Below are 10,978 nucleotides of genomic sequence, written 5' to 3'. Positions count from 1 at the left end.
CACTCTTAACTTGTAACCATCTCACAAAATGAATTTTTGACACATTGAGATCTATTACTACTGCATTCATCTCAGATTCATACTCATTAACATTCAGATTCATACACCACATATATATTGATATCGATACATACACTATAATACAAACTGCAAAGAACGGAATCAAGCATACATAACCTTTCATTGTATGTATTACTAATATTATCACTACAATACATGCTATTATTGTTCATGCGAATTTTTATTGATTTACATACAATTTGCTTTATTAGTGGATTTGTATAACTTAATGGAGTTAATATTAGTAGTGGTGTCTAGCTTTGGTGGTTCGAGGTTTGATGGTACTCATAGTTCACTTCGATAGTCTTTTTTTCAACCATATTTTTTTTTATTTATATTATGCTCACTCCCAACTTTTTTAATTCAATTTCGGTCCTCCAACTTTTTATTTTACAATTTCGGTCTCTAAAAGACAACTTTCTCACTTTTTAGCCTCTTTTATTTTCAGACGTATTTTTCTATTTGTATTATGTTCACTCTCAACTTTTTTCAATTTCGGTCCTCCAACTCTTTTTTCAATTTTGATCCTCTAACTTTCTTTTTACAATTTCGATCACAAAAAGACAACTTTCTCACTTGTTGTTTTATAATTGTTCCATGAATATTTTTATAATACTTTTTTGCAACTTTTTACAACTTTTTTTTTTATTTTCTATACAAATTTTTTAATTATAATGCAGTTTACTATTAATTAACAAAAGTATTCAAATTGTGTGTTTTTTTATTACTTCAATCTATGACCATTAGATTAGGTTGGGTTCCTCTGTTTAACGAAATATTATCCTTTTAGTTATGTTAAAGTTATTAACGAATAAATGTTTTAATTTTAAACATATAACTGTGTACAATAAAAAACTTCCTGTCAATACCATAAAGACATTCGACAATGAAAACAATCGCAGCAACGCGCATTTGATCAACCGCTTGTTGTTTATCATTATAAAATTATCATAATAATAAAGAATCATAACTTTACTTCTTTCATGTGAAAAAGAAAAGAAAAAGAAATAAATCCTAAGTCGTGTGTTAAGGAAAATGAATGAGAAATAAATATCCCTCGAGTCAATCCATGGAAGATCGAATTCAAACCGGGGCAATTAAATAATTACTTTACCCGAAATAACCCGAAAGTTGCAATAAATTCTCCACCACCACTTTTGCACTCAAACCCTACCATGCCTTCTTGACTTTTAAATCTTCCTTATTTATTCTATATCACCAACACCAACTTTTTCCTTAGAATATGTGCAAACACAGTTATAAATATTTTCATTTATTTTCCAATATTTAACTCATATTATCCATCCCCTTCAACACTCTCTCTCTCTCTCTCTCTCTCTCTCTCTCTCTCTCTCTCTCTCTCTCTCTCTCTCAACTTCATATACATACAAACCCATATCTCTCTCTTTTTGTGCTCTTATAAGTCCATGATCATATCACTCTTAGCATGCATTAGTATGATTGGCTAGCTGTCTTCTCTAATAAAGATTCAAGTAAGATTTCAAACACTTGCTACTTTTATGTTTTGTTTTTCTTTAATCGTATCATTTTGGCCGAACGTTTTTTCGAAAGCAATCTCTTTATCTTCAGTCCGGATGACTTCCAATTCCTTGCTAAATAGAAGAAGAAATGATCGTTTACATCTTATCTTCTCATTTGTTTTTTCTTTTTTGTTTTTGAATGATATTGAAATTAAAACCTCTAGCTAGGTTTTTCGAACATGTAATACAATTCATGCTCAATAAACCACACTATCCATGTTATGATGGAGTAGCAAAATTCATTGTATATCTTAAACTTGCTTTTTCTAATATGTGCTTAAGGGATCACAGGTGAATTTTGTATATGTATTTAGTACTGTAACATATTATATATTATACGTAGTACTTATTAATTGCATAAAAAATATGTGCATGAATGTGTTTATTATATTGTTGTGTGTGTGTGTGTTTATTTGCTTGTTTTAAATAAAGTAATTATTATTGTTAGTGTAATTGAAAGTGAACAGAATTGTTGTTGCAGGGTTAGGTGAGGAGTCTATGGCTATAAGAAGAGATGTTTTGTTTGACTAGACCTTTCATTCTTCTTCACTAAACCAAAAAAAGCAGAAAGAACAAAGAAAAGCAAAGCAAAATATCTCTTTTTTGTCTCTGACTGACTGATCACTTAATTGTTAAGTTCATTCAGTCATCATTATCATCAATCATTCATTCATAAACAGTAGTTATAAGTATGGCTTCATCAAATAGGCACTGGCCTAGTATGTTCAAATCTAAACCTACCTGCAACACTACTACTCACCACCACCAATGGCACCCTTCTACTCATGACTCCAACAATCTTATCTCTTCTGCCTGCCACAGATCCCTTTACACTTCTGGTATGTTTTACTATCTTTCTTTCCACTGTTGTTTGTACTAATTACATAAACTTTCTTTTTTTAAGACTTAATTTATGTAATTATAATTATAATAATTATTATTGTTATGGAATAATGTTTTAGACATGAGTCTTTTTCATGTACTTTTTAGAATATTTCATCTTATGACACAAAACATTAGTTGAATATATGTAATTTATCACATTTGTAGAAAAAAAAAAGTGTACTTCTATATTTTATGATTTCAACAAAGAATTACAAAATCATACCGCCATGAAAAATAAGATAATACGTAGTATAAGATATAAATTCAACATTAGTTGAATATATATATATATATATATATATATATATATATATATATATATATATATATATATATATATATATATATATATATATATATATATATTACATTTATCATATTTCAGTCATGTATGTTTGTAGCAAAAAAAAGTGTTCTTGTACATTTTTTGATTTCAACAAAGAAATTACTTAATATAATTTAAGATATAAATTCAAAATTAGTTGAATACATTACAAATACCAGATTCAGTCATGTATGTTTGTAGCAAAAAAAAGAGGGTTCTTGTACATTTAATCATACCACCATGAAAAAAAGATAATATAAGATTAAATTCAAAATCTTGACTTGTAGTAACATTTTATGAAAGAAACTTAACTGAAGATTACAAAAATTACAGGTTGTGAAGAGAGAAGCCCGGAGCCAAAGCCAAGATGGAACCCAAAACCCGAACAAATCCGGATACTTGAATCCATATTTAATTCGGGTATGGTGAATCCACCAAGAGATGAAATCAGAAAAATAAGAGCTCAACTTCAAGAATATGGTCAAGTTGGTGATGCCAATGTTTTCTACTGGTTTCAAAACAGAAAATCAAGAAGCAAACACAAAACTCGCCACCTTCAAAAACCTCAAAATTATCATCAATCTTTGCCTGTTTCACCAGCTTCAAAACTCACTACACCTTCATCATCTTCATCTTCTGAAAAATCATCTTCAAAATCCATTGAGTTTTATTTGAACTCCCCAACTGCTTCAGTTAACCAACAACCACAAACCTATAACTTCAATGGGTACACTCAAGAACCATTTTATTTCACAAATATGCAACAACCACAACAAAGTACTACTATTACTAATAATAGTACTTTCACTCAAGAGTTATGTTTCTCTGAATTGGGAAAGGTGATTAGTACTAATCAACATCATAATCAGACAGTTGGGAGTGGTTCTGGAATGTTGTTAACTGATTTAATGATGATGACTAATAAACAAAATGGGATCACTAAAAATACTGATAATATTAATATAAAAAATGATAATAATAATAATAATAATAATAATAATAATAATAATAATAATAATAATAATAATAATAATAATAATAATAATAATAATAATAATAAGAGTGTTGAAGGAGATAAAATGATGAAAATGTGTAGCTACAATTATACTACTACTACTAAACCATCACCTCCTCCTACTTCTACTGTTCCTCCTAATCCTGCTACAAGTTCTGTTGCATCAACTATACATGATATTCAAGGTACCTTTTGTTTTTTGCTTTACTTGCAATACAAAAGATCATATCTTTTTATACATTATGATTTACTTTATGTATTAAATAAAAGAAATGGGGATGCAATATATTTTTGTGCCAAGGACTGCTATAGCTGGTTATATAGTCATTAAAGAATACCGTTACAACATATTATAATATTATTTTTGTATTTAAAATATGAAAATAACTAAAAAAATGTACAAAGTTGACACTATAGGGAATTTTTATGTTTACAAACTTTAAGGTTTCCTGTAAATCCCAAAGTTAACAAAACAATCTTTTGTGTATGCCCAAATGTTTTATGTAAATTTTGAAATGGTCTTGACTCTTGAGTATTAAACCCTAAAAATAATTAATATAATAATAAGACTAAAATAATTAACTAACTATATGGTCTCCTTGTTATCTTTATACAAGTTTTGCACTTGTTATGTGGGTAACTTTCAAGTACCATATCCAATATATCTAATATCATATGTTATCATATGTAGTTATAACATTTTAAATTATATACAATTCATACTCATATATTGTTTGTCAATAAAGAAAAATTAATTGACTAACATTGACGATTAATTATTAGGTGCAGGTGTGGATGGACCAGGACATGGGAAATCGACTGTGTTTATTAACGATGTTGCGTTTGAGGTATCAATGGGTCCGTTTAACGTGAGAGAAGCGTTTGGTGATGATGCTGTGCTGATTCACTCTTACGGACAGCCAGTTATAACCAACGAGTGGGGTGTAACTCTTCAATCTCTCCAACATGGTGCATTTTATTACTTGGTTCGCTCGTTTTCATATGATCATTCCAGCACCATCGACAATTGGTACGAACTTCATTTCATTCTTAATTTCTATCCGTGCATCATTATTGTACTCCTCATTGTATTAATTCTTATAAGAGCGACAAACTTACAACTTAACTACAACTATTAATTGTTGAGAAAAGTGACACCGAATTATAGCAAACCGCTAGTAATAATATGAAAACGATAATAAAGGAACATCGAGATTTAACGTGGAAAATCCCAATAGGGTAAAAATCACGGGCAATGAAAGAAACGTTTCACTAATAAGAATAATAGGAATTACACTTCTCTCTAATTACAAGGATAAGCACTAATCTTTATATCTCTTGTAATTAGGAGACTAAACACTCAAACTCTCTATTAACTCTTTTAGTACATAAGATTGAAGAAGTATTTTGGGATGCAAGAAATGTGTCTGCATGAAGGCCTATTTATACTAATACAATATGGGGTTGGTGAGCTGTGAATGCAAATTCACAAAAGTCTTATGCAGTATAGTAAGTTTTCAACAAAATAGTAATACCACAAAATACATGTGGCAATTGACTACTTCCATCCATGCACTATTCCACCGTCCATTATTATTTCAACAATCTCCCACTTGAAGATTTGATTGAAACCAAATCAATCTTCACACGATAATCCTTCCTTGCCAATGATGTTGCTTACATCTCTGCTAGGTCGCATGAGGAACGGCACCAAATAAACTTGTCACGGTTGATTGACTTTGTTAGAAAATCAGCCACATTTTTATCAGTATGAATTTTCTGCACATCCACGGTTCCTTCTTCCACTTTCTCACGAACGAAGTGATACTGAACTCGTATATGCTTTGTCTTTGAATGAAATGCCGGATTCCTTGCAAGATGCAAGGCACTCTGGTTGTCACAAAATAGAGTGATATTCTCTTGTTTGTACCCGAGTTCCTCCAACAACATCTTCAACCATACCGCCTCTTTAGTAGCTTGAGTAGCTGCTACATATTCTGCTTCTGTTGTTGAAGTGGCTACAACTGACTGCAGTTTTGAAACCCAGCTTAATATTCCACCACAAAGTGTGAAAACATATGCAGTAGTAGATTTACTTTTATCGATATCACCTGCATAATCTGAATCAGCATACCCTTTGACAATAAATTCCGGTTCCCCATAACATAATGCAACATCTAAGGTTCCCCTGATGTATTTAAGGATCCTCTTTACCGCATTCCAATGCTCTTTACCAGGATTCGCCATGTACCGGCTAACTACTCCCACTGCATGTGCAATGTATGGTCTTGTACATATCATTGCGAACATTAAACTTCCCACTGCTGATGCATACGGTACTCGAGACATCTCCTTCCTCTCGTCTTCACTGCTAGGACACATAACGGAGGATAACTTGAGATTAGTAGGAAGTGGGGTTGAGACTGGCTTACTATCTTGCATATTGAAATGCTCCAAGATTTTCTTCAAATAATTCTTTTGAGAAAGCCAAATCTTCCTATTATCTCTGTCTCGGTGAATTTGCATCCCTAGAATCTTGTTTGCGGCACCCAAGTCTTTCATTTCAAAATCCCTAGCCAATTGAGCCTTCAGCTTATTAATACGATCTTTGTTGGGGCCTGCAACCAACATGTCGTCTACATATAACAGCAAAATGACAAAATCATTGTCTCCAAACCTCTTGAAATATGCACAAGGGTCTGCATAAAGTCTGTTATATTCAAGGCTCATTATGAAAGAATCAAATCTCTTGTACCAACATCTCGGGGCCTGTTGGAGACCATACAGAGATTTCTTTAACCTGCAAACCAAGTTCTTTTTTCCTTGTAGTTCAAAACCTTCTGGTTGAAGCATATAAATTTCTTCTTCAAGATTTCCATGAAGAAATGCAGTTTTCACATCTAGCTGCTCTAGATGCAAATCAAATGTAGCACACATCGCTAGAGCTACTTGAATTGTTGTAAGTCGAACCACAGGAGAAAATATTTCATTAAAGTCCGTACCTTCTTTCTGAGCATATCCTTTAACCACCAGTCTTGCACGATACCGCTCCACTTGATCATCGCCATTTCGCTTGATCTTATACACCCATTTATTTCCAATAGGTTTTCTACCTTTCGGCAATGGCACAAGCTCCCATGTTTTATTTTTATGAAGAGCTTCAATTTCTTCCTGCATAGCTGTCATCCACTGAGATGCATCTGAATGATTCAGTGCCTCGCGAAGAGTTGTTGGCTCTCCTTCATCTGTTAGAAGAAAATATGTAACATTGCTTTCCATAATATAATCCGAGTGCTACCCTGGACGTTTTTGTTCCCGATTAGAAATACTAGTCGCTGGAGCTTCATCAGCGACTACTTGATTTTCATCGTGCTCTGGTACAGCTTCAGAAGAATCTTTATGAAATTCATTACCCACCTGTATAGGCATAGTTTCTTTTGAAGTGCTAACAACTTCAATATCTTTGTCTTCTATAAAGATAACATCTCTGCTGATGACTACTTTGTGGGCAATGGGGTCCCACAAACGATACCCCTTAACTCCATCAACATACCCCAAGAACAAACACTTTCTGGACTTTGGATCCAACTTTGTCGTTTCTTGAGAATTGTACATTGCGTACACTGGACTTCTAAATACATGAAGGTCGGAGTAATTAACTGGTTTTCCAGTCCACATTTCCATCGGCGATTTCAACTCAATTGCAGTTGATGGTGACCGATTTATCACGTAACAGGCAGTACTTACCGCTTCTGCCCAGAATGATTTTCCCAAGCTTGAAGTTGCAAACATCGCCCTTGTTCTATCTAATAAGGTTCTGTTCATCTGCTCTGCCACTCCGTTTTGTTGAGGAGTGTATGCCGTCGTGAACTGCCTTTTGATACCTTCTTGTTTGCAGAACTTATCAAATTCATCACCAGTGTATTCTCCTCCATTATCAGTCCTTAAACACTTGATCTTTTTACCAGATTCAAGTTCAACCCGCGCTTTGTAAACTTTTAAAAATTCAAACACATCCGCCTTTCTCTTGATTGGGTACACCCAACATCTCCTAGTGTAATCATCAATAAATGATACAAAATTCTTTGCTCCTCCTAGGGATTGAACTGGTGCTTGCCACACATCAGAGTGAACCAATTCTATAATCAATTTACTTCTAGAATTTGATGTGTTAAACTTCAGGCGATGCTGCTTGCTGATTACACAATGCTCACAGAAAGGTAGCGATACCTTTGTAAGACCAGGAATAAGATTTCTTTCAACAAGAATCTTCATACCTTGTTCAGACATGTGTCCAAGCTTTTGATGCCATGTCATAGCAACTTTATCACTTGAACTATTCGAAGCAACAAATGCTTCCGATTCCTGTACCGTCTCGCCTTTCAGAATGTATAAATTAGCACTCACCTTTTCTCCTTTCATAAGTACAACCGCGCCTTTCTTGATTATCATGATCATCTCATGTATCACCATCTTACAACCAAGATCATCCAATTGTCCTAAAGACAATAAGTTCTTCTTCAAACCCTCCATGTATCGCACACCTTGAATAGTACGAACTGTACCATCATGCATCTTCATAACGATATCTCCAATTCCAATGATCTTTAGTTCATGATCATTGCAACTGTATACAGATCCTCCTGAGATACGTTCATATTATTTGAACCATTCTCTTCTAGGGGTCATGTGAAAAGTAGCTCCCGAGTCAAATAACCAGGCATCAACAAATGTCTTTCTGCCTTCATTTGCTACCACCGCCTCACTAACCAAAGCAGTCCCATCATCTGAAGTGCTTGCAATATTTTCTTGAGGATTTGAGTTATTTAAACTCCGACAATCCTTCTTCAGGTGACCTTTCTTGCCACAATTGTAGCATGTATAGGTCTTCTTCTTTTTAGACTTTGGTTTACCATGATTGTGACTCCCACTTGGGCCATGTTCCGTTGATCTCCCTCCTGACACCACCAAGGCCTCCACTTGTCGTGAACCGGCCTGTTTGTCCTCCTTGTTATTGCGCCGATTTTCTTCTTCTAGAATAGCAGCCGCAACTTCATCATAGACTAGATACTCCGAGAGAACATTATTGGTTAAGTTAATAATGAGTTGATCATACGAATCAGGTAGACTCTGAAGTAAAAGTTCAGCACGTTCTTTTGGCTCTATATTGCAGCTTAATGAAGCGAGTTGAGAAAATAGAGTATTCAAAGAATTAATATGCTCATTAACTGAAGTAGATTCGTTCATGCGTAGCGCATAAAGTTTCCTCTTAAGGAATATCTTGTTGTGTAGTGATTTGGTCTCGTACAATTTTACGAGGTGATCCCAAATCTCTTTCGCCGTCTTCTTTTCTTCTATGCTAGACAAAACGCCATCTGCTAGTGCCAGATGAAGATTTGCGATAGCCTGGCCGTCCATCTCTTCCCGTTTTTCATCAGTGACTTCGGCGGACCGTCCACTGATGGCCGCCAAACACTTATCCTTTCTCAGGATAGCTTTCATCTTTAGTTTTCATAACGAGAAGTTACTCCCATTGAACTTTTCAATTTCAAATTTTGTAGACATTGCTATAATTACAATCTTCTTTTCGACAATACTAATTTTTTTATGAGAAATAGTACCCGAGAACTTATCGAGTGAAATTAATCTTACTTATTTTCTGATGTGGACGATCCACGCCCGTGGCAACCACAGAGCATACGATAAGTAGATTAATAATACACACTATATATTAGACCTTAGCTCTTGATACCACTTGTTGAGAAAAGTGACACCGAATTATAGCAAACCGCTAGTAATAATATGAAAACGATAATAAAGGAACATCGAGATTTAACGTGGAAAACCCCAATAAGGTAAAAATCACGGGCAATGAAAGAAACGTTTCACTAATAAGAATAATAGGAATTACACTTCTCTTTAATTACAAGGATAAGCACTAATCTTTATATCTCTTGTAATTAGGAGACTAAACACTCAAACTTTCTATTAACTCTTTTAGTACATAAGATTGAAGAAGTATTTTGGGATGCAAGAAATGTGTCTGCATGAAGACCTATTTATACTATAATACAATATGGGGTTGGTGAGCTGTGAATGCAAATTCACAAAAGTCTTATGCAGTATAGTAAGTCTTCAACAAAATAGTAATACCACAAAATACATGTGGCAATTGACTACTTCCATCCATGCACTATTCCACCGTCCAATATTATTTCAACATTAATTGTATTGTATTACACAAGCACACATCCTATCATGCACATATAACATATGGAGTAACATACGGAGGTATTTAATAAGAAAGGGTGCATGATTATATGTCTGTTAGAAATAGACTAATTATCAGATTAAGTGACAAAAAAACATCAATTTTACTTATTGAATTAAGAGCGGTAAAAAACAAATTATTGAGTTGAAAATAAACAGCCCCTATACTCTGTTATATATACACATATAGTATTTACTAATCACATCATCTATATTTTTGTGGCATGGAGTGAGTTATACTAAGATTGAAATAAATGGTTGTAGATGATTTATATATAGAAAAGATGCTTGTTTTTATGAAGGGTTTATAGATTAGTTTACACCACTATATATATGATGATATTTATCACTTAAAATTTCAAAAAATATTTAAGTTTGATTACGGCATATAGTGAAATGATATTGTGGTAATCATAACTAGCTAGTGTAATGCAACTTTTTTGGTTGATTGCAGATATAGTAGACGTATGGGAGTAGCAGAAGAGATGGTGAAAAGAGTTGTCAATTTGTTGTTTATGTCATTTCAAATAGTAGTAGCTATGTTTAATTTGCACCTCTAGTTTGATCTAAATAGTGTAATGTATCACTAGTAATTCCTGCCCCAAACTTTGTTTCTTTTGATTGTAAGCAAGGTAGTATGTTATAGATATGGATAACGGCAAGGGTTTCTTATCTTTTGTTATGTTATGTTATAAGTTACTATTTATTTTCATATTATTATAATGAAATAATTTCTTCTTTTTATCACGAGCATCAAATTTAAGTGTAATTTGTTTCAACCAAATTGAAGTCACAGTTTTATTTGATAGAATTTATAACTTTGTACCTCGTAGTTTCAGGGTTATTCTTAAAGTATCTAGTGTATTTGCAACTTACTCTCGA

General features: G+C 33.4%; 1 protein-coding gene across 1 annotated transcript; it reads left to right on the top strand.

The window, feature by feature from the left end:
• Positions 1–2,292: 2,292 nt before the first annotated feature.
• LOC139877823 (WUSCHEL-related homeobox 9-like) lies at positions 2,293–10,596 on the top strand. The gene is made up of 5 exons (XM_071865232.1): positions 2,293–2,440; positions 3,145–3,755; positions 3,858–4,011; positions 4,616–4,856; positions 10,551–10,596. Coding segments are annotated over exons 1-5 (1,155 nt in total). The 3' UTR covers positions 10,552–10,596.
• The last annotated feature ends 382 nt before the right edge of the window (positions 10,597–10,978 follow it).

This window comes from Rutidosis leptorrhynchoides, chromosome 11 (genome assembly GCF_046630445.1).
Source record: "Rutidosis leptorrhynchoides isolate AG116_Rl617_1_P2 chromosome 11, CSIRO_AGI_Rlap_v1, whole genome shotgun sequence".
NCBI classification, from domain to species: domain Eukaryota; kingdom Viridiplantae; phylum Streptophyta; class Magnoliopsida; order Asterales; family Asteraceae; genus Rutidosis; species Rutidosis leptorrhynchoides.
This window is presented reverse-complemented; position numbering and strand designations above follow the sequence as displayed.